The sequence below is a fragment of the Cydia fagiglandana genome, chromosome 27 (genome assembly GCF_963556715.1).
Source record: "Cydia fagiglandana chromosome 27, ilCydFagi1.1, whole genome shotgun sequence".
NCBI lineage: Eukaryota > Metazoa > Arthropoda > Insecta > Lepidoptera > Tortricidae > Cydia > Cydia fagiglandana.
The window spans coordinates 1,089,707-1,114,444 of NC_085958.1; the positions used below are offsets into that span (position 1 = coordinate 1,089,707).

The 24,738-nt window shown below is 45.0% G+C and overlaps 1 protein-coding gene across 1 annotated transcript; it reads right to left on the minus strand.

Moving 5' to 3' along the window:
* Positions 1 to 463: 463 nt before the first annotated feature.
* On the minus strand, positions 464 to 24,607 carry LOC134677999 (kanadaptin). Its single transcript, XM_063536440.1, has 10 exons — positions 24,194 to 24,607; positions 22,622 to 22,754; positions 20,970 to 21,162; positions 13,256 to 13,433; positions 11,421 to 11,592; positions 9,842 to 9,990; positions 8,869 to 9,029; positions 3,388 to 3,546; positions 2,596 to 2,738; positions 464 to 864 (listed from the first exon to the last, which is right to left on the minus strand). The coding sequence occupies exons 1-10, from the start codon at positions 24,450 to 24,452 to the stop codon at positions 483 to 485; spliced, it is 1,929 nt and encodes a 642-aa protein (XP_063392510.1). The 5' UTR covers positions 24,453 to 24,607; the 3' UTR covers positions 464 to 482.
* Between the last annotated feature and the right edge of the window lie 131 nt (positions 24,608 to 24,738).

The window sequence follows — 24,738 nt, forward strand, 5'->3', positions numbered from 1 at the left end:
AATCTCAGCATACAACAGTTTGCGCCGAGGGGCACCATACTGCTGCGTGTCTAATTTCGCAGCCGTATGGTTTGTCTCTACTGCGCGATGTTACTAGCCCCGACGACGGTGGTAGTGGAATATTTTATTTTTATTTTTACAATTAAGTACTCTACAATCTGAGCATACAACAGTTTGCGCCGAGGGGCACCATACTGCTGCGTGTGTCATTTCGCAGCCGTATGGTTTGTCTCTACTGCGCGATGTTACTAACCTCAATACTGGTGGAATATAAAAAATTTGTGTTTACCTGACGAAGCCTGCGTTGCGGATATAAAAGTTTAGTCTCTGAATAAACAAAGTATTTACCAATTAAATAAACTTTAAAATTACTTCCCTTTCTCGTTTCACAATATATTAAAATGTTATATTTGTTATGTTATTTAAATACTTAAAGATACAGAGTATAAAATAAAACGAGCAATGATTCAATACAACTATATTTACACATCATCTGTCATTTCAGGCATATCCCTATCGGACTCTTGCTCAAAATAATTCTCCGGAGCCACATAATTCTCCGGCGGCCTCATGGGTCCGAACACTCTCTTCTCTGCTTTAATCTCTGCTTCATCAGTTTCTGCATTGTCTATATTATGTGTGGTTGTATCACTAGTATCTACACTTTTGTTACTCATGTCTATATTATCTGTATTTTTGTCCACGTCTGAGTTTTTATTATCTGTATTTTTGTCTAAGTCTGGTTTATCTGTGTCTGTATTTGGTGTTTCTTCGTCGGAGTCCATTTCTTCGACGAATTCTGTTTCTTGCTGTTTTTGCGGAGCTGGTTTTGGGAGTTGTTTTTTGTCGTCTTTTAGTCTTATTCTGAAAACAAGAAAACAGTGTAATTATTAGAAATGCCCTGAATAGTGGTTTTGGACGAATACTGAAGAGTCAGACTGAGAAATGTTTGCACCGATTTTGATAACCCACGCAGTGCACGCGTCATTTTAAACGTCAAACTTCAATGAAAATATGACGTATAAAACCTCGGAGTAATTAACAACGGAGACGCCATGTCTAAAATTTTCGGTACAAAATAGTCTGCCGTTTTTTGCGGGGGAGGGGCACATCAAATGTATAGGTATGTACGTCATGTCAGATAAACGTCAGTCCATACATATGGTTGACCATTGGCCGCCTATTTTCGACAGAGGGGAATGCCTGTTAATGGCGGCTCCATTGTTAATTACTCCGAGTATAAAACACACTTGCACTGCGTGGGATTTCAACTACTGCCAATCATTCAAACCCTTGATAAAAATAAAATATTTTGTAATCTACTAATGCTCAAAACAGAGTCTTTTTGTGTTTAACAACCACAGACAAAACATCCTCCAGACTGAGCATAGTCGCGCTACCCCCTCTGCCACGCATACGGTAAATTTACTCCATGTTCGAGTCGAAAGTGTCTTTGTGTGACGTCGGTGTCTTTGAACGGACCAATCACGGCACGGGACTTCGCTCACCTCGTCCCGCGCACCCCCGCATTTTCATCATTGGTTGCATGAAATAATTGCTCTAACCTCGGTCTAGAGGATTCCTAGTCTATGTTAACAACTTTCCAAGAATACTAATATCTATATCTAGGGGAGACCGAGGTGAATTGACACAGAGGAGGGTTGGAACATCGTCGATTTTTTGGAATTTATTAACTAGAAACTAGGTCGCAACAGTGTGCGTTTGTTAGCTCGTAACTTGAACTAACAAACGCGCGCTATTGCGACCTAGATTTTAGTTAATAGATTCCAAAAAATCGACGATGTTCCAACCTTCCTCTGTGTCAACTCACCTCGGTCTCCCATATAGCCCGCGAGCATAACTTATAATTGAACATATGGGTACGCCATTTTAAAAAATTCCAAAAATTGAATCGACAAAAAAAACCTCGCGAAATTTTTACGAAAATCAGTTGAGAATTGCAACCTGTAGTGGAGACCATACAAACGAAAGCATTTTTTTTCCCAAGCTGAAACGGAGACCTTCGTTGACGCTCGTTCTATTTTTTTCAATTTTGTTGTGTTTTATTGATAAAATTAGTTTGCCAGACTAATTTGATACGTTTAGCGGATTACCCTAAACCGGCGAGCGTGTATGAGGAATGTTATGAAAGCGAAGTAAGCGAAAGTGGTATGTCTGGATCGTAGCAAGTAGAAATGCGTGGTCTCTGCCTACCCCTCCGGGAAATAGGCGTAATTATATGTATGTAGTAACGTAGGGTAGGACGCCCTCCGACCAGGCGGGATGACGATCTGCGAAAGACTGCAGGCAGATGCTGGATGCGGCAAGCTGAAGACGGCGCTATGGCGCTCTTTAGGGGAGGGCTGTGTCCAGCAGTGGACTAATATAGTCTGATGATGATGATGACGTAGAGCTAAAAGATATGATTGAGTGCAAAGTGTCCGAAAACGACGTCGAGGATAGGGCGAAGGGGAAGCTAATAACACGGAAAGCTGACCCCATCACCATATGGGATATATAGCTCGGGAGAGAGAGAGAGATGATGATGATGATGATGATATGTATGTATGTGTATGTAACGGATTGAAAATGTACCTTTTCCCGTAGACGACAGAGTTGGCGGTCTTCAGTCCCGGCGCGGGGGCGGTCTGCGTGAGGAGGGGCGGCGCGGCGGGGCGCGCCAGCTGCGCGAGGCGGCGCCGGGACGACAGCTCGCTCTGCAGCTTACTTATGGCCATCTGTTATAGAAAATATCAAGTTAAGGCAGGGGTACGAAATTTCTCCTTTCGGGCATTCTCGACTCCATTTACATGGCTCAACATTGCTCCGAGCAATTATTAGGGTTGGCACTACTCGACGTCCCTTTGCATGTACAACCGCAGATAAGAATTATCTATTCAGATAAGAATTATCTATTCAGATAAGAATTATCTGTGGTCGTATACGCAAAGGGACGTCAAGTTGTGCCATTAGACCTGAATTTTGACAACCCTAAATAGCCGAAAGGGATAGTACTATACGTTAGAAAGGGGCAACATGATTCGTCCCTGAATCGCTGTCTAACTTCGGTTTTGTACGAAGTTTCCTTCTTATACTTACGGTAATAGGTACTATTATTTATTCTGTGCCATTACACCATCGGATAACCTTTTTATGATTTATGATACACATTACATTTACGCAAACGAGTCCTCTGACCTGTCTGTCCGTCGATATAACGATTAATATGTACAGTCAAGGAACTTTGTCACAGTGACAATCAATATGAAAGCCGCTAGAGACCTCATACGGTTGTCACTGTGACAAAGTACGAAATGGGTCGGAATTTAAATTCCTTGACTGTACAAATAAAATATATTCTATTCTATTCTAAATATAATAACTAACCTTAGTCTTAGAAATTTCAGCCTTATGCGCCATGGTGGTCCCGGGTATGGCTTGCATGTAGTCATCCATATCTTGGGGCTGGTTCTTGGCGGCTCTGAGTCGTTCTAGAGTCTTCTGTTCCACGGCGATCTTCTCTTCTAGATCTTTGATTTGCTCCAACTAGAATTAAAAAGAATTTCAAATGAAGTAGTCAAGATGAGAAATGAAATTGGTAATTAATATTTATAACTGGCTAGTGGGGCCTATATCAGCACAACATGCTCTTTTTTACATATCTCATACATAAACTACATAACTCTTACTTTAACACTTGATTTTTTAAATATTAATTATTATTATATATTTTTGGACCCGGGTATGTCCTTAAACTACGTCCAAACCAGCGGTGGTAGGTCCCGCAAGGGGCCGCCTGGTTTGCTACCACCCTCCCGCCGGAGTCAGGCGCCAAGCAGCCTTGCTGCGTTTCGTCTATGTGCGGGAGTACCAGTGCCTTTGGGGGATGATTGGCTGTCAGTTGTGTTGCATAATGCCGGTTTTTGGATTCCTGAGTGACGTCGGGCCGAGCGGCTCACGCTGGAGGGTAGCGGGATCCGAGGCACGGTCTTGCCGGTGGCCGACCGCAGGAAGTTGGGGGCCCAATTGTACGACAGCCACGTGCGAGAGGCTGCCCCGCCACCTAGCGAAAAATCCTGGAATAGCTCCACCGTGCCAGTTGGCGACTGGACGGGAGGACCCGGTGGGTTATTTCAGGGGGGCTCGGGCGTCCCCGCAGTCTCCAAGTGAGCTCCTCATTGTCCGGATTAGCTCAAGTGATCCAAATGGTAAACGCAACGCCTCGACAGGCATTTTTTCACCCATCCCACACTCCACAAATATGAAATTGAAAAGAAAAAAGAATAGGGTTAAACACCGGCTGCACTTCCTCCCATTGAAAGTGCACCTCACCAACATCAGGGGGTTGCACTCAAATATCGATCCGGTCCACCACCATCTTGAAACCGAAAAACCGCACCTATTCTTTTTGACGGAGACGCAAATCAAAACCCCAGCGGACGCGTCGTACCTCAACTACCCAGGCTACTCACTGGAACATAAGTTCAGAGCACGTGCTGGGGTCTGTGTGTACGTCCGCGATGACATTTGCTGCAAGCGTCTCCGTTGCTTTGAGGCTGCCGGGTTTTCCACTTTGTGGATTATGGTTGACTCGGGCTCAGAGAAAACTCTGTATGCCTGTGTCTACCAATCGCACAGCGGAAACCAGGAGACAACTAGGCTCTTTGACCACCTTACTGAGATGGCAGATAAAGCCCAACAGCGGTACCCTGCGGCTCAACTCGTATTCCTTGGGGACTTTAACGCCCACCACGAGGAGTGGCTGTTCCCGTTCAAGAATACTTGCCACGCTGGGAGGGAAGCGCGCAAATTTGCTGTATCCCTAAACCTTACCCAGCTGGTAAATGTTGCGACGCGGATACCGGATGTTACTGACCATACACCCAATTGCCTTGACCTTCTGCTGACAACTGATCCAGACAGGCACTCGGTTTCGGTCTCAGCTCCGCTAGGATCGTCCGATCACTGTCTAGTGAAATCCGTGTCGATCCACTCTCCTCCTGATCTCTGCCCTAGGGGCACGAGGAGAGTATGGCGATACGAGTCAGCGGACTGGGATGAGATGCGGCATTTCTTTGCGTCTTTCCCCTGGCGGCAGGTCTGTTTTTCTTCGGGTGACCCCTCGTGTTCTGCTGAGGCTGTTGCGGATGTGATTCGGCAGGGAATGGAATATTTCATTCCGTTCTCCGACCTATCGCTCGATCACAAGACCCGAGCATGGTACAATTCGGACTGTGCTCGTGCCCTTAAGCAGTCTGCATACCAGGCTTGGGTATTAGCCCGCGATACCAAAGCTGGAGCACAGAGGGTTCGCGCGAGGAAAAAAGCCTTTAACTCAGCTGCCAAGTCCTGCAAACGGGTGCTTCGAAAGGCTCGATTCGACCACGTCAGTCGAATAGGGGCCAAACTCGCCTCCTACCCTCCTGGTAGCAAGCGGTTCTGGTCCCTGTCGAAAGCGGTCGAATCCAACTTCTGCCGACCCACATTGCCACCTCTGCAGAAACCTGATGGGACACTGGCCCACTCCGCGACAGAGAAAGCAAACTTGTTTGCTTCTCTGTTTGCGAGCAATTCACGTCTAGACGCAGGCTCAAAACTTCCACCTACGCTACCTCAATGCAGTTCCTCTATGCAGAGAATTGCTATTCATCAAAAAGAGGTACGCCGAGCTCTGCAGAATCTTGACGTGAATAAGGCCAGTGGACCAGACGGTATACCTGCACGTGTACTAAAGTAGTGTGCGCCTGAGTTGTCTTCTGTACTGACACGCCTGTACCGCCTCTCTCTCCAAACAAGAACGGTGCCGAAATCCTGGAAGCTTGCAAACGTGCAGCCAGTACCCAAGAAGGGTAGTCGTGCTGATCCCTGCAATTACCGACCAATCGCCATTACCTCCATGCTCTGTAAAGTCATGGAAAGGGTACTTAACGGCAAGCTGCTGGCATACCTCGAAGCAAATGATCTGCTCAGTGACCGTCAATATGGCTTTCGCCGAGGTCGGTCTACTGGGGATCTTTTAGCGTATGTCACGCACTGCTGCGGCGAGGCCATCGAGAGGAACGGTGAAGCGCTTGCTGTTTCACTGGACATCTCGAAGGCCTTTGACAGGGTTTGGCACGCAAGTCTCCTTAGCAAGCTTCCTGCATACGGCATCCCTGCTGACTTTTGTAGCTGGCTATCTGATTTCTTGAGTGAACGGTCGATCAGAGTAGTTATTGATGGCTGCTCTTCAGACCTCATGGCCATTGACGCCGGTGTTCCTCAGGGGTCTGTTCTCTCCGCAACCCTTTTCCTGCTCCACATTAACGACATGCTGCAACCCAGCATTGTAGGTTATGCAGATGACAGTACGGTTGTTGAGAGATATTTGGCTAGTGCAGGGGACAGCAGGGAGGATATACGTTCACAGAGAGAGGCCATGGTTGAGCGAATGAACTTGACCCTTAGTCTCGTTTCCCAGTGGGGTGATGACAATCTGGTCACGTTCAATGCCTCCAAAACGCAGACGTGTCTATTTTCCGCAAAACGGAGTCCATTCGACCTGACTCCTTCTTTCCGGGGTGCATCTGTACCTATTGCCGACAGCCTGGAACTCCTCGGCATGGAGCTGAGTTCAGTCCTCAGCTTCGGCAGCTTCATTGAGTCTAAAGCACAAACTGCGGCCAGAAAGCTGGGCGTCCTAAATAAGGTGAAGCGATACTTCACACCTGGACAGCTTCTAACACTTTACAAAGCTCAAGTCCGGTCGTGTATGGAGTATTGCAGCCACCTGTGGGATGGCTCAGCTAAATACCAACTCGCCGCTTTGGACTCAGTGGAGCGCAGAGCCAGGAGGATGATTGGCGACAAGAAGCTAACGGCTAAGCTTCAGTCTTTGGCCCATCGGCGGAAAGTCGCCAGCCTGTCGGTATTCTACAGGTTGCACTTCGGGGAGTGTGCCCAAGAGCTACACGAGCTTATTCCACCGTCCCCATTCTACCATCGGAATTTTAGACGCACGGCCGGTTTCCATCCTTACTTGGTAGATATTCCACCAATTCGCACGAAGCGCTTTGCTTCTACTTTCCTTATGCGCACTGCCAAGGAATGGAATTCCTTGCCGGCGTCTATATTTCCGTGTTCTTATAACCCGGCAACCTTCAAATCAAGAGTGAACAGGCACCTTCTGGGCGAGCTCGCTCCATCGTAGGCCACGTCTACGCCTCGGCTAGTCTGTGGCCATGAGTAAGCCCATTCATAATAAAAAAAAAAAAAAAAAATTTAATATAATAAATAATAATTATGGGCTCAATATTAACGACATTAAAAAAAAAGAAGACACCCGGTGTTTTTACGTAACGTACAAATAGCCATGCCAGATAAACGTAGGTCCATACAAATGTTTGCACAATTGTGCAAGGTTTTCGGCAGAGGGGTAATCTCTTATAGGCGACTCCGGTTAAATACTCTAAGTTCAAGACTGACCAGTTTGTCATGTCTCCTTGTCGTCGCCGTAATTGTCGCGTCGCTGGTCGCGTTACTCAGATCCTCCTCCCACGTGCCATTAACCGGTTAACCCCGGGTTAGTGGCGATAAGACTAACCAGTTTGTCATAGGTGAGCAGCTTCTAGCTACATAATTTACCATGACAACTCTTACTTTACCATGAAACCGGTTAACTCCGGGTTAGTGGCGGTAACTCACCAGTTTGTCATAAGTGAGCGGCTCTAGCTACATAACTGACACTAATAAACCGGTTAACCCCGGGTTAGTGGCGCTAACTCACCAGCGTGTCGTAAGTGAGCGGCGCCTCCTTAGTGTCGCCGTACTTGTCGCGTCGCTGGTCGCGTTACTCAGATCCTCCGACCTCCCACGTGCCATTAACCGGTTAACCCCGGGTTAGTGGCGCTAAGACTAACCTGTTTGTCATAAGTGAGCAGCTCCTAGCTAAATAACTGAAACTAAAAAACCGGTTAACCCCGGGTTAGTGGCGCTAACTCACCAGCGTGTCGTAAGTGAGCGGCGCCTCCTTAGTGTCGCCGTACTTGTCGCGTCGCTGGTCGCGTTACTCAGATCCTCCCACGTGCCATTAACCGGTTAACCCCGGGTTAGTGGCGCTAATACTGACCAGTGTGTCATAAGTGAGCAGCTCCTAGCTACATAACTGACACTAATAAACCGGTTAACCCCGGGTTAGTGGCGCTAACTCACCAGCGTGTCATAAGTGAGCGGCGCCTCCTTAGCGTCGCCGTACTTGTCGCGTCGCTGGTCGCGTTTCCGCTCGACGGCGCCGGTGCGGTCCAGGAAGGTGTCGTCGTCGCTGTCGTAGTAGTCGTCCGCGCCCCAGTCGCGCTGCTTGCGCCGGCGGGACTCTGATCCTCCCACGTGCCATTAACCGGTTAACCCCGGGTTAGTGGCGTTAATTCACCAGTCTGTCATAAGTGAGCCGCTCCTAGCTACATAAGTTACCATAACAACTCTAACTTTACCATGAAAAAGGTTAACCCCGGGTTAGTGGCGGTAACTCACCAGTGTGTCATAAGTGAGCAGCTCCTAGCTACATAATTTGCCATGACCGGTTAACCCCGGGTTAGTGGCGTTAATTCACCAGGCTGTCATAAGTGAGCCGCTCCTAGCTACATAAGTTACCATAACAACTCTAACTTTACCATGAAAAAGGTTAACCCCGGGTTAGTGGCGGTAACTCACCAGTGTGTCATAAGTGAGCAGCTCCTAGCTACATAATTTACCATGACCGGTTAACCCCGGGTTAGTGGCGTTAATTCACCAGGCTGTCATAAGTGAGCCGCTCCTAGCTACATAAGTTACCATAACAACTCTAACTTTACCATGAAAAAGGTTAACCCCGGGTTAGTGGCGCTAACTCACCAGCGTGTCGTAAGTGAGCGGCGCCTCCTTAGCGTCGCCGTACTTGTCGCGTCGCTGGTCGCGTTTCCGCTCGACGGCGCCGGTGCGGTCCAGGAAGGTGTCGTCGTCGCTGTCGTAGTAGTCGTCCGCGCCCCAGTCGCGCTGCTTACGGCGACGGGACTCTGTAATAAAGGATACTTAAGGCCACGCCACATCGGCTGCGTCACGCAAGCGGTGTGCCGTCTCTCATAAAGAACTGTATATTACAACGTGCACGTCTACGCACACGCACCCGGTGTGCACAGGCCTTTAACATAGCGAAAAACGTCGAAGGCCATTGAAGCCTATTAGAATTATGTATAGGATAAATGTAAAAAGTAATGAGGACTGTCTCATATTGTAGCATGCGACAAAAAAATTTTCACCACACCAGCTCGGAAAGGCTTACTTTGCGCTTCAAAAACTGATAGCAAAGTTGCATTTTATTCACATGTGAGGCAAAGTAATCAAATGTAAATTTTGAGTTGTTATCTTATGTTTCCTGGTTGAATTGACTTTTAAATGATAATTTGGGATGATAAATATTTAATAACATTCATTTGGATTTGATTTGGTTTGATTGTGTTTGATATTTTACATTTAATATTTGTGTGGTGTATATGTTGGTGTGGTGAAAATTTTTGTGATTCACTCGGGGGCAAATTTTGTTTAACCCTCGTGCTTTGAAACCCTCGCAACGCTCAAGATTCCATTTCTCGAACCACTCGCTGCGCTCGTGGTTCAATTATGGACTCTTTCGCCTGCTCCGGTATCGATATTAGCACGAGCGGTTAAACAACAAACCCCCGAGTGAAACAAATAACTATTGTCAAAGTTGTCAGACCCAAAATTGCAGTTCAATATCTTACGTCTGTCTAATCTACCAAGCCCTTGAATTCGATTGTCCCTATCTGTCATTGTAAAGTTCGTGTTAGTTAGATAGAGACGAACATACCATGGCTAGCCTGTCGCAGTACCCCAGCCCGGTCTAGTAAGCGGCATGCCGCAAGGGCGCATGCCACAACCGCTTCCTTCTTCTTCCCCTTGTGCAATACTTCTGCGATGACTGGCTGGCCGCGGGCGTCCTCTATAGGCAGCTCTACCCTGTGGACAATTAAATTCGTGTGAGACCACAGAATAAGGGCCACCCCACATCTAGCGTCCCTCGAGCGTCGGCGTCTGGTCAGCGCTATGGAAAATGACGTCGCTGCGCAGTTGCGTCGACGTTGCGTCGAGCAGCGGCCATAGAATTGTAGACGCCGACGCTCGAGGGACGCTAGATGTGGGGTGGCCCTAAATAATAGTACTAGGTACAGAAGACTCGCTCTCTAACAAAACGCGTCTGTTACGATCAGGACATATATGACCGCTAGGTGGCGACAGCGCCACGCGCGGCTTATGGCTAGCCACCAAAATTGGTGTGGACCGGATGTACTTGTAGCTGCCTATTGCAAAGCGACGAACTGCACGGTACTCTATAGCATTCAAACTTCATCATTATTACTTCATCATTAAGTCAACTCTACAGCGCTCTAATTTCTTCTATATCACTCTAAATCACCACTACAGCACCTGCAATATTATCTTTACCTGAATTTGAACTGTCCCGCGCCTCTCTCGTCACAATCATAGGTGAGTTCATGCCCATCCCTTTCGTAGTGAAGTGTTGTTAGTATGAACACTAAATATACTCCTACTTACTCTAATTCGATCCTCAGTACTCTTAATTTCTTCTATATCACTCTAAATCGCCTCTAAAACGCTCTAATTCATATTTACCTGAACAAGCTCGTCTCTATAGCACTCTAATTTCTTCATTATCACTCTAAGTCAACTCTACAGCGCTCTAATTTCTTCTATATCACTCTAAATCCCTCTATAGCGGTCTAAACTCATATTTACCTGAATAAGCTCGTCTCTATAGCACTCTAATTTCTTCACTATCACTCTAAGTCAACTCTACAGCGCTCTAAAATCACATTTACCTGCACAAGAACTGTCCTGCGCCCCTCTCGTCGCAATGATAGGTGAGCTCGTGCCCCTCCCTCTCGTAGTACCCGCGCAGGGTCTTCTTAGGGTCCTGCAGGAACAGCTCCTCGTTGTTGGTGGCCGCGTAAGGGTTCCCGGAGAGATCTGGTTCTTTATTCCTTCTACTAATACTAATACTAAATAGATACTTATATATATGTATGACTCTCTAATAAGGCTTCTAAAGCTTCTGAATCACTGTAAATATACTCCACCTTACTCTAAATCGATTCCATAGTACTCTAATTTCTTCTGTATCACTCTAAATCGCCTCTAAAACGCTCTAAACTCAAATTTACCTGAACAAGCTCGTCTCTATAGCACTCTAATTTCTTCATTATCACTCTAAGTCAACTCTACAGCGCTCTAATTTCTTCTATATCACTCTAAATCCCCTCTATAGCGGTCTAAACTCATATTTACCTGAACAAGCTCGTCTCTATAGCACTCTAATTTCTTCACTATCACTCTAAGTCAACTCTACAGCGCTCTAAAATCACATTTACCTGCATAAGAACTGTCCCGCGCCCCTCTCGTCGCAATGATAGGTGAGCTCGTGCCCCTCCCTCTCGTAGTACCCCCGCAGGGTCTTCTTAGGGTCCTGCAGGAACAGCTCTTCGTTGTTGGTGGCCGCGTAAGGGTTCTCCGAGAGGTCTGGCTCTTCTTCTGCGTCCTCGCCTGAAAAATTAAATTGTAAATGTAGATTTCACTTTTTTAGGGTTCCGTACCTCAAAAGGAAAAAACGGAACCCTTATAGGGTCACTCATGAGTCTGGCTGTCCGTCTATCACAGCCCATTATCTTCAAAAGTACTGGACCAATTAGGTTGAAATTTGGTACACATTATGTAAATTCGTGACCCAAAGACGGACATCTAACATCAAAATGTTTTGATAAGTACAGTCGCCATCAGATATATCGAAGCGGCCAAGGTGTTCACAATATCTGAACATGCACTCTAACGCCTTGAAAATAGAGGCGTGTTCAGATATTTGGGAGCGCCTTAGCCGCTCCGATATATATTGGCGACTGTACATGGATTTTGAGCTGACAAAGACCATAAATGACAGCGCTGGCTAACCTTAATACCATATCCTAACGTTGAACGAGGATTGAAAAAACCGGCCAAGTGCGAGTCGGACTCGCGCACTAAGGGTTCCGTACCATTACGAAAAAAACGGCAAAAAAATCACTTTTGTATGGGAGCCCCACTTAAATATTTATTACATTCCGTTTTTAGGGTCCCGTAGCCAAATGGCAAAAAACCGAACCCTTATAGATTCGTCATGACTGTCTGTATGTCCGTCCGTATGTCACAGCCACTTTTTTCCGAAACTATAAGAACTATACTGTTGAAACTTGGTAAGTAGATGTATTCTAAGAACCGCATTAAGATTTTCACACAAAACTAGAAAAAAAAAACAATAAATTTTGGGGTATAGGGGATAGGTCTTCAAAAATGATATTGAGGTTTCTAATATCATTTTTTTCTAAACTGAATAGTTTGCGCGAGAGACATTTTCAAAGTGGTGAAAAGTGTGTCTCCCCCCCTGTAACTTTTAAAATAGGAGAATGATAAAACTAAAAAAAGTATATGATGTACATTACCATGCAAACTTCCACCGAATATTGGTTTGAACGAGATCTAGTAAGTAGTTTTTTTAATACGTCATAAATCGTAAACCGCAATTTTATTATGTTACTTGCTGCTACGGAACCCTTCATGGGCGAGTCTGACTCGCACTTGGCCGCTTTTTAGTATTTGTTGTTATAGCGGCAGCAGAAATACATCATCTGTAAAAATTTCAACTGCCTAGCTATCACGGTTCATGACTTTCATGAGATACAGCCTGGTGACAGACAGACGGACGGCGGAGTCTTAGTAATAGGGTCCCGTTTTTACCCTTTGGGTACGGAACCCTAAAAACGTTAAAGTTGGTTTGGCAGCTGATTTTTATACCGGGTGTGGCCTGTAATACGAGCAAAAAATTAAACTGTAGGCTCTACTCCTCATACTGACCAACATTTGTTCAGCAACTTTTAAAAATAACTTGTGGTTTGATTTTTAATACACTTTAAAGTTTATTCTACGACGCAATGTATTGCGAATTTTGTTATGTTTAAGGCGTGACAAGCAACGTTAAACACAATGGCATGGCGATGGCGTCCATTGAAGATAATATTTATTTTGTATGAAAAATAGGGAGTCTAAATACTTCATATTTTTTAAAAGTTGTGAACAAAAGTGTCACCGTTTGAGGAGTACAATCTATGTTTTAATTATTTGCTCATGTTACAGGCCACACCCGGTATAATAGGAAATAGTTACGTAGGTCACTCACCCATCCCCCAATCTATCCCTTGTTCCTCCTTCCTCCTCTCCTCCGCCTCTCTATCCTTCTCCCTCTGTTCCACGGCCTCCTGTATCATCCTCTCCCTTTCTTGCTTCATGGTTTTCGCGCGCTGTTTTATCTCCGTTACGGTCAGTTCGGATTCGCCCTCGCAATCGAAGTCTGGGCCCTGAAAAAAAAAGGATTTTTTATATTAAATAGAAAAAACTGGACAAGTGCGAGTCGGACTCGCCCACCGAGGGTTCTGTACTTTTTAGTATTTGTTGTTAATGTTGTTATAGCAGAAACAGAAAGATATCATCTGTGAAAATTTCTACTGTCTAGTTCATGAGATACAGTCTGGTGACAGACTGACAGTGGAGTCTTAGTAATACGGTCCCGTTTTTAACTTTTAGGTACGGAACCCTAATAAAGCATACTAGCTAGAGCTAATTTAACAGTCACCACGGCAGTTTGACGACCAGTCTGGCCTAGTGGGTAGTGACCCTGCCTGTGAAGCCGATGGTCCCGCGTTCGAATCCCAGTAACGGCATTTATTTGTGTGATGACACAGATATTTGTTCCTGAGTCATGGCTGTTTTCTATGTATTTAAGTACATATTTATATATTATATATATCGTTGTCTGAGTACCCACAACACAAGCCTTCTTGAGCTTACTGTGGGACTTAGTCAATCTGTGTAAGAACGTCTTATATTTATTTATTTATTTATTTATTTTATTTATTTTACACCCAGTGTATAATCGCTTCTGCTTATCATGATATACCTGCTAGGATATCACATACAATGTCATTACGACAAGCGATAATTAACTACTGCTTAAAGGTCAGATTTGACTGGCCCCGTAAACAAGGCTGGCAGCCATGAGTCGAACAAAAAACCCTCGCATGTACCTATTACTAACCAATTAAATCTAAACCTTTGTTAAGACCAAGAGTCAAATCTTTTTTTTTTTATTATTATGAATGGGCTTACTCATGGCCACAGACTAGCCGAGGCGTAGACGTGGCCTACGATGGAGCGAGCTCGCCCAGAAGGTGCCTGTTCACTCTTGATTTGAAAGTTGCCGGGTTATAGTAGAGTTTGCTAAAGAATTGACCTTGAAATACGAGCTCTTATTAAAAAATAAGCGAACACTGTTTTATTCCGAGCAGATTCGTAACGACCCCAATAAATCAAAACGAATGTGGAAGGTCGTAAATGTAGAATTAGGTCGTAAGACCCGCGATCGTGTTGACTATACCGACCGCATAAGGGACCCAGATGGTAAACCTTTTTCATCTAAACAGGAACTAGTTAACGCACTGAATGTGGAGTTTATAACTGCGGCAAGCAAGTGCGGTGCCCCCCCGGCCAACCGGCCCCTCGCCGGCGGTGCGCTGGCAGCTAACGCGGGAGCGAGTGACGTGTCAATGTGGTTTACGCGGTTCAATCCCTCCGAAATAGTTAACATACTGAGATTCCATATAGCTTCAAAAACTAGCACCGACTACTACGGTCTTTCCGCAAGCTTACTTAAATTAATAGCAATACCAACTGCTACTACGATCTCGTGCATTTGTAACGCTAGCGTTCGCAAAGGGACCTACCCCTCTGCCCTTAAGAAGGTAAAAATCAGTCCGCTGTACAAGGGTAAAGGAAAACGATCTGAAGCTAAATCATACAGACCGATTTCCCTTGTACCAGCAATCAGTAAAATATTAGAGGTAGGGCTAAATAAGAGATTGCTGAATTATGTACTGGATAGAAACATTTTATCGGATCGTCAATTCGCATACCGGGCAGGACGCGCGACCACTGACCTGGTTCGAGAAGTGGTGTGGCGCGTGCTGAGCGCGCGCGAGGCGGGCCTGCGCGTGGCGCTGCTGTGCTGCGACCTCTCGCGCGCGTTCGACACCGCAAACCATGGCCTCATCGCCGACAAGCTCCAGTTCCATGGGATTCGGGGTCCGGTCCTCTCCTTGCTCTCCTCATTTATGTCCAACAGGATCCAAGTGGTGGTGGGCGAGGGGGGACGTGTCACCTCCACGGAGCTGGAGAATGTCCTCGGGGTACCCCAGGGATCGTGTCTGTCGAATACGCTCTTCAGCCTCTTACTGAACGACCTTCCCGCGTCCATTAGAGGCGCCGAAATTTATGTGTACGCAGATGATGTGGCTGCGGTAATTGAGGCTCCTTCGGACGCTATGCTCGAAACTAAAGTTAACCAAGTAGTCCATAAGCTCGAGGAGTGGTTTGCGTCGAACGGCCTCGCATTGAACAGGGACAAAACTTGCTTCCTGACATTCGATTTGAACGGTAAAGCTCAAAAGTCTCTCAATGTGAAGGCTGGCGACACGTTATTACAACAAGTACGGTCGACAAAGCTGCTGGGTTTTCTAGTCGATTCCTCTCTCACCTGGGACGGGCACATCGATGAGCTAAGCTCGAAACTTGGGCGGGCGTGTTTCGCATTGGGTAGGCTGGCCAACACCGCGTCACTGAACGTAGTGCGCTCCTGCTATTTTGCGACAGTGCATAGTCTACTCACATACGGTGCCGAGGTGTGGGCCCGCGCGGCTGATTCTCTGCGCATATTTCGAATGCAAAAGAAAGCATTACGTGCCATTATTAAAGCACCAACCGACACCTCATGCAGGAACCTCTTCGAGGACCTAGGGGTCTTGTCATTGCCAGGCGAACTTGTGTACCAGGTGGCGCTATTCACTCACACTAACTTACACTTGTTCAAGAAGCGCGGCACGAATGAGGGTCATGCGCTCCGTAGCAATAAATATAGTTACCGTCTTGTCACACCGAAACACAAGCTTTCGAAGTCAGAGCGTTCTCCATACATTATGGGTCCGTCCGTTTATAACAGACTACCCGCAGCGGTCAGAGATGCAGCCTCCACCGATGTATTTAAATGTAGACTGCGAAAGTGGCTACTAACCTTATCTTTGTATGACGTCGAGGAGTTTTTTAAATTACCATATACATAGGTAATAGGTTATAGGTTATAACTTATTAATACTCATACGTTGTATTAACATATACTTAATGTAATTATTGTCTTTATACGAAATGTAAATGATTAATTAATATAATTTTTTTTTTTTTTTTTTTTTAAATTAAATAGTCATTTATTATTCATTTTATACAATCATAATATTACACATCATTAATATAATTATTGTAAAAAAACCCTAAAAATAATTCAAATAAAACTTAACCTACACAAAGCTTAAAATAACCCACCCTGCATCGTACCTGGCTCAAAGGTCCCCATAATGCCTGCAGCGTTCCCCCGCTGAACTGCTATGGAGACCTGTTGAACCAAGTACGACCCAGAGCGAGGATCACCACCTCTCTCCCGCAAACGCCGGCCTATTTCCCCAAAAAGTCGGCGAGCTTCGACTCCCCACGGCCCCGCTGTCTCCAGTGCTACCGGCACAAAATCGTAAGCGGATGCCAGTGCGGAGTATTTAACGTGCTTATAAATCTGCGTTTTGGAGGCATTGAACGTGACCAGATTGTCATCACCCCACTGGGAAACGAGACTAAGGGTCAAGTTCATTCGCTCAACCATGGCCTCTCTCTGTGAACGTATATCCTCCCTGCTGTCCCCTGCACTAGCCAAATATCTCTCAACAACCGCACTGTCATCTGCATAACCTACAATGCTTGCTTACGGTGCTTCAGAGATAAATACCATTTTTGTTCTGCAGAAGAGGGCTATTCGAGCAATATACAAAATGAACCATAGAGACTCACTTAGAGATAAATTTAAGGAAATTGACATAATGACAGTGCACTGTCAATACATTTATGAGAATATTCTGTATGTACATAAAAATATTGTAAATTTTAGGAAAAATTGTGAAAACCATAATATTAATACTAGAAATAAACATAAGTTCGCAGTGCCCTTCACTCGGCTCCATAAAATTAAAAAATCATTCATGGGTAATTGTGTAAGATTTTATAATAAACTTCCAAACCATATTACTGAATTATCTATTAATAAATTTAAGAATTATGTAAAGCGTAAACTTATTTCCAAAGCTTATTATACCACACAGGACTACATGAATGATAATACAACGTGGGATTAATTGTTATTCGAAATGATTATTTATTTATTAGGTATATTTGATTATTGATGAGGAAATGGATATTCCGATGTAATATTATCTACTTGTTTGTTACTTATGCTTTTTTTTTTACATTTAGATTTTATTCTAGAAATTCTAGACTAGTATTTTTTTATACAATTTTTTTTTAATGTTTGACGATCCTTTTGTGAAATTCTTAGTGTTAAATTTGACATGTATAATAATCCAATTTTATTATGGAATAATATTAACATCAATAAATTGCTCTGATAATTAGATTAAGATTAATTACGATTCATAAGAGCTTGTTGCTAGGCCTACATGAATAAAGTACATTTTGATTTGATTTGATTTGAATGCTGGGTTGCAGCATGTCGTTAATGTGGAGCAGGAAAAGGGTTGCGGAGAGAACAGACCCCTGAGGAACACCGGCGTCAATGGCCATGAGGTCCGAAGAGCAGCCATCAATAACTACTCTGATCGACCGTTCACTCAAGAAATCAGATAGCTAGCTACAAAAGTCAGCAGGGATGCCGTATGCAGGAAGCTTGCTAAGGAGACTTGCGTGCCAAACCCTGTCAAAGGCCTTCGAGATGTCCAGTGAAACAGCAAGCGCTTCACCGTTCCTCTCGATGGCCTCGCCGCAGCAGTGCGTGACATACGCTAAAAGATCCCCAGTAGACCGACCTCGGCGAAAGCCATATTGACGGTCACTGAGCAGATCATTTGCTTCGAGGTATGCCAGCAGCTTGCCGTTAAGTACCCTTTCCATGACTTTACAGAGCATGGAGGTAATGGCGATTGGTCGGTAATTGCAGGGATCAGCACGACTACCCTTCTTGGGTACTGGCTGCACGTTTGCAAGCTTCCAGGATTTCGGCACCGTTCTTGTTTGGAGAGAGAGGTGGTACAGGCGTGTCAGTACAGAAGACAACTCAGGCGCGCACACTGCTTTAGTACACGTGCAGGTATACCGTCTGGTCCATCGGCCTTATTCACGTCAAGATTCTGCAGAGCTCGGCGTACCTCTTTTTGATGAATAGCAATTCTCTGCATAGAGGAACTGCATTGAGGTAGCGTAGGTGGAAGTTTTGAGCCTGCGTCTAGACGTGAATTGCTCGCAAACAGAGAAGCAAACAAGTTTGCTTTCTCTGTCGCGGAGTGGGCCAGTGTCCCATCAGGTTTCTGCAGAGGTGGCAATGTGGGTCGGCAGAAGTTGGATTCGACCGCTTTCGACAGGGACCAGAACCGCTTGCTACCAGGAGGGTAGGAGGCGAGTTTGGCCCCTATTCGACTGACGTGGTCGAATCGAGCCTTTCGAAGCACCCGTTTGCAGGACTTGGCAGCTGAGTTAAAGGCTTTTTTCCTCGCGCGAACCCTCTGTGCTCCAGCTTTGGTATCGCGGGCTAATACCCAAGCCTGGTATGCAGACTGCTTAAGGGCCTCGGCTCGAGCACAGTCCGAATTGTACCATGCTCGGGTCTTGTGATCGAGCGGTAGGTCGGAGAACGGAATGAAATATTCCATTCCCTGCCGAATCACATCCGCAACAGCCTCAGCAGAACACGAGGGGTCACCCGAAGAAAAACAGACCTGCTGCCAGGGGAAAGACGCAAAGAAATGCCGCATCTCATCCCAGTCCGCTGACTCGTATCGCCATACTCTCCTCGTGCCCCTAGGGCAGAGATCAGGAGGAGAGTGGATCGACACGGATTTTACTAGACAGTGATCGGACGATCCTAGCGGAGCTGAGACCGAAACCGAGTGCCTGTCTGGATCAGTTGTCAGCAGAAGGTCAAGGCAATTGGGTGTATGGTCGGTAACATCCGGTATCCGCGTCGCAACATTTACCAGCTGGGTAAGGTTTAGGGATACAGCAAATTTGCGCGCTTCCCTCCCAGCGTGGTAAGTATTATTGAACGGGAACAGCCACTCCTCGTGGTGGGCGTTAAAGTCCCCAAGGAATACGAGTTGAGCCGCAGGGTACCGCTGTTGGGCTTTATCTGCCATCTCAGTAAGGTGGTCAAAGAGCCTAGTTGTCTCCTGGTTTCCGCTGTGCGATCGGTAGACACAGGCATACAGAGTTTTCTCTGAGCCCGAGTCAACCATAATCCACAAAGTGAAAAACCCGGCAGCCTCAAAGCAACGGAGACGCTTGCAGCAAATGTCATCGCGGACGTACACACAGACCCCAGCACGTGCTCTGAACTTATGGTCCAGTGAGTAGCCTGGGTAGTTGAGGTACGACGCGTCCGCTGGGGTTTTGATTTGCGTCTCCGTCAAAAAGAATAGGTGCGGTTTTTCGGTTTCAAGATGGTGGTGGACCGGATCGATATTTGAGTGCAACCCCCTGATGTTGGTGAGGTGCACTTTCAATGGGAGGAAGTGCAGCCGGTGTTTAACCCTATTCTTTTTTCTTTTCAATTTCATATTTGTGGAGTGTGGGATGGGTGAAAAAATGCCTGTCGAGGTGTTGCGTTTACCAATTGGATCACTTGAGCTAATCCGGACAACGAGGAGCTCACTTGGAGACTGCGGGGACGCCCGAGCCCCCCTGAAATAACCCACCGGGTCCTCCCGTCCAGTCGCCAACTGGCACGGTGGAGCTATTCCAGGATTTTTCGCTAGGTGGCGGGGCAGCCTCTCGCACGTGGCTGTCGTACAATTGGGCCCCCAACTTCCTGCGGTCGGCCACCGGCAAGACCGTGCCTCGGATCCCGCTACCCTCCAGCGTGAGCCGCTCGGCCCGACGTCACTCAGGAATCCAAAAACCGGCATTATGCAACATAACTGACAGCCAATCATCCCCCAAAGGCACTGGTACTCCCGCACATAGACGAAACGCAGCAAGGCTGCTTGGCGCCTGACTCCGGCGGGAGGGTGGTAGCAAACCAGGCGGCCCCTTGCGGGACCTACCACCGCTGGTTTGGACGTAGTTTAAGGACATACCCGGGTCTTAGTTTTATTCTGTGTGTTTGAATCATTAGTTTATATCCAAATGCAACTGTGTATTATTGAACATTGTCATAAGTGCTTGCTTATTGCTGATAAGTGATAATTTTTAAGTTAACTGTTTAACTGGACTGTACTGCACTGGTAAGCATGGTAACTCCTGGTTTAACCGGTTAACCCCGGGTTGGTGGAATGGTGCAAGTGGGCCTTACTAAAACTATATAAGTCCTTGTGCTGCTGCCGAACTTGATCTGATGCCCCACGCGGACTCTGGTATAGTGGTTTGGCTTCAGCCGATCCCGGTTGAGATGTGTGCCATGGGTGCTCCCGAGGTCATAGAGGTACCAGCCGGAAGGTGGCTCGTCAGCTTCAGCGAACGCCTTGTATTGGTATGATATATTACATGTCCTAACGGGTATAGTTTTAGAGAAATGTTGCTCCAAGTGAAGCGCTGCAGTATCGAACTTCCCCCCTCCCCCCCACTAAATGAAAAGTGGCTCTACGGCTCCCGGTCTGTATCTGCTCATGACCAGCTAAGAATCAACTGTGCCAAGTTTCAGCGCATAGTCGCAAAATGCAAGGTGTCATGCTCTAACAAACCAGCTAGAAAGTTCCATAGGCCTGCAAAATTATCTCAAACTGTCAACTGGAACTTACTAAAACTATATAAGTCCTTGTGCTGCTGCCGAACTTGATCTGATGCCCCACGCGGACTCTGGTATAGTGGTTTGCCTTCAGGCGGTCCCGGTTGAGATGCGTGCCGTGGGTGCTCCCGAGGTCATAGAGGTACCAGCCGGAAGGTGGCTCGTCAGCTTCAGCAAACGCCTTGTATTGCAGGACTGCGTGATGTCTAGAATAAAGAAAATATTGTTAATGTTATAAAATAATAAATTTTATTAATTTCCGATAGCTAAAGGTGGTTTGGAAGAGATCGCTTTTTAGCGATAAGACCGCCTGTTGTTTAACCTCTTCTGTATTCTTTGTATTGTTTTCCGTAATGAGGTGTGCAATAAAGAGTATTTGTATTGTACTGTATTGTATTGTTACACGGAGCCAGAGGAGACCTCGAACAAGATGGGATGAACTCAAACTCATAGAGGGTCCAAACTGGAGAAGAGTGGCCCATGACATATCCCAGCATTGCAGCAGCATTGGCGAGGCGTCCAAACACATAGTATGGTTGCTGGAAAGAGCTAGAGGAGGCCTTTGCCAAGCAGCACACTGAGCTTAGAGATATACTCTAACTCAAAAAAGGGCTTAATAAATAAATTGTATTGTATTGTAAGGGGTTAAGAGTGTTGCTCATAATAAATAAAAAATATAAATAAAAAGCCTTTTATTTCCTTTCGTTATAAGGTTTACTCGGGTAACTCCGAATGTCGAAAACTGTCGGATAATTCCGAAAAGAGACTTTTATTATGATGGAATTTAGGGTGATTTTCATCTGATTTTCGGAATTATCCGACATTCGGTATTACCCAAATACACCTTACATAAAGTTTGTTAATATAATTTTGTTAATTTAATTTGTAGGAACCCGTTAGGTGAAGGCCTCTTCCAAAGATGTCCATTTTTCACGGTCTTGTGCTATTCTTTTCCAATTTGGACCAGCCATTCTTTTCATGTCTTCCTTTTTTTTTTATGTAATAGTCAGCAAACGAGCAGACGAGTCGCCTGATGGGAAGCGGTCATCGTCGCCCATGGACATAAGCAACACCACAGGAGCCACTTAAGCGTTGCCGACCCTTGAGAACCCTAAATACCCGCTTCTTGAAGAATCCCATGTCGTAGCGCAAAGGAAATACCTCAGGAGGCAAGTCATTCCACATTCTGCACGTTCTGGGAAGAAACGAGCGAGATGCCCGCTTATTCTTGGTGTGCCATGTATCTAAGAAGTGGGGATGAACTTTGCTCCTTTGGCGGGAGGTTCCTCCCAGCGCATGTTTGGTTTGCCTTTTCGGCGCTTACCGTGTGGGCCTTTCAAGTTCGTGACTATGGCTGTCCATCTGTGGTCTTTAAGGCGAGCCACATGTCCAGCCCATCTCCATTTTAGCTTTCTAGCGTGTTCTAGAGCATCTATTGCTTTTATTTTACTATGTCTTATCTTTTGTATCTTTTTTATGTTCAACATGCTCATAATTGGCTCATAATAAGGAAGAGTGGAGAAGATTGGGGGAGGCCTTTGCCCAAAGGCACACAGAAGCGGTTACCGTAGAATGTAGAATAAGGAAAACGTTAGATATAGTATAAAAAAGTACCTTTTCTGAATTAAGGCTATAAATAAATAAAAAAAGTGTTGCTGTCCTCACCTGGAAATAGTAGGATGCGCCATGACAACATCACAGTTGGCGAGACGTCCAAACACATAGTATGGTTGCTGCGTGAGGGGCACTTTGTCCACTATCATACCAGACTTTATGACCTCCAGGGCATAGTCGGAACCTGAAAAATATAATATAGCCGGTCAAACACGTTTCACAGTAGAAAAAGGCAAGTAAATTAAATTTCCTACGGGTCAATAACCCTTTGTGCCTACGGTGTTTAAATTTGCCGCTCTTTTGCCACTGACGAAAATAGCTTGACAGAGTATAATAAGTAAATTATAATATAAATGTGCAAAATATAATGGTAAAATATAAAGTATATATGTGTGTAACTTGTTACTCAAGCTGTAAGTTTTCCTAATAAATAAAATAAAATAAAATAAAATATATATTAGGAAATAGCAGCTCAGTCTTTACTACACCTATTTCTGATCTGAACTGCTTAATTGCTCAAGACAGGCTGGCTCACTTCGCGATTTCGTCGCTTTGCTACAGGTAGCTAAAACCCCATCCGTTCTACCCCAATTTTGGGGTTTGCCATAAGCCGCGCGTGGCGCTGTTGCCACCTAGTGGCTATATCTGTCCTGATCGTAACAGACGCGTTTTGTTAGAGAGTGAGTCTTCTGCAGAGATGTGAAAAATACTTTATAAAAAGTATTTAAATACAAAATACAAATACTTTCTTGATAATACTATTTCAAATGCAAAATACAAAATAGTTTTTGAATTTGTATTTAAATACAAAATACGAAATAGGTATTTTCAAAATACTTTTTAAAAATACAAATACTTTGCGATAAAAGGTACTCTGAGTAGTGAATACCTAGTCTGAATTAAAAAGTATTACTCGGAATTTCCGAGTTGAAAAGACTCTCTTTATTCTTTGAAATCAATCATCAATCCTCTATCTAAAGTGAAATTTTCTAGTTGTTTGCTCATATTAACCGGTAGGATGTAGGTATGGATGATGGTTTTTAACGGCCAACTTTTAAAGCATTAATTTGTAATGTTTTACAGCTAGTATAATGCCTCTCGTTAGTGTAATGAAAACGTCTCGTTTGTGTTGCACCAGGGCAGAAAAGTCTGTTCTCCTCTCGTGCCTTGAAACCCTCGCAACACTAAAGATTCCACTTTTTTAACCACTCGCTACGCTTGTGGTCATGTGCGACGTTACTAAACAGATTCAACAGTTCCATGTTAAAAGAATGAGAGAGTGGCCAGGATTGTAACATCAGAAGAGATTGTAACTCCTACCTACATTACCTACCTACTATAAAGTATTTTGTATTTGGAAAATAGAAAATAGGTCCCAAAAACTATTTCAAATAAAATACAAAATAGTTTTCTTTAAAAGGTATTTAAATACAAAATACAAAATAGGTATTTTGCATTTTGTATTTGCATTTTAAATACAAGTATTTCAAATAAGTCACATCTCTGGTCTTCTGTACCTAGTGCTATTATTTATTCTGTGCTCAAGATTCAATTTGATTGTGCAAGGGTCTTATAATAGTTTACAATAACATTCCTATGCCATTAATGAATAAAATAACTTACCATCAGGGCAAAGACCAGACCACTTCGGTTCCTTATACGGTATAGGTGTAGAAATCTCTTTCAACAAAACAGCCGGCGGGAGATTACTTTTCGCGCTAGATTCAGGCTTGCTCGGGGTCTCAGGCTTCTGCTCGGGTGGGGGAACCTTCTCAGGTTCAGTCTTAGCCTTTTTAGGCAATTTCCCAATGCGGCCGACTAGCACAGGCTTTTTAAACTCGGTTTCTGCGGAAGTTTCAACATGTTCCGACTTTTCATCCATTGTTTTCTTGTAGTCCAACGGATATGAGATGAGATTTGTGGCTTTAAAGCAACAGTTCAATGGTTTTTATGCAGCTGTATTAAAACTATTAATTATAAATCAGAATAATATAATAAACAAAGCGAATTGAATTCACAAAAGCCGTGAGAAGAGATGCAGACATGACAGTGACAGTGACGTGACAGCTTGGTGGCGGCCATCTTGGCAGCATTTTTTTCATGTATTTGGTAGGCTATGACCATGAAATATACTGCCAAACTAATGAAAATAGTCTGGCAAACCCAAA

What these genes read in the sequence shown, in the direction of transcription:
- LOC134677999 (XM_063536440.1), bottom strand. Translation starts at nt 24,452, where the DNA reads ATGGATGAAAAGTCGGAACATGTTGAAACTTCCGCAGAAACCGAGTTT. An exon ending in AGGGATAGATTGGGGGATGG is followed by an intron (nt 11,593 to 13,255) that starts GTGAGTGACCTA and finishes TTAATTTTTCAG; the next exon opens with GCGAGGACGCAGAAGAAGAG. An exon ending in ACTGCGACAGGCTAGCCATG is followed by an intron (nt 9,030 to 9,841) that starts GTATGTTCGTCT and finishes CCTTTATTACAG; the next exon opens with AGTCCCGTCGCCGTAAGCAG.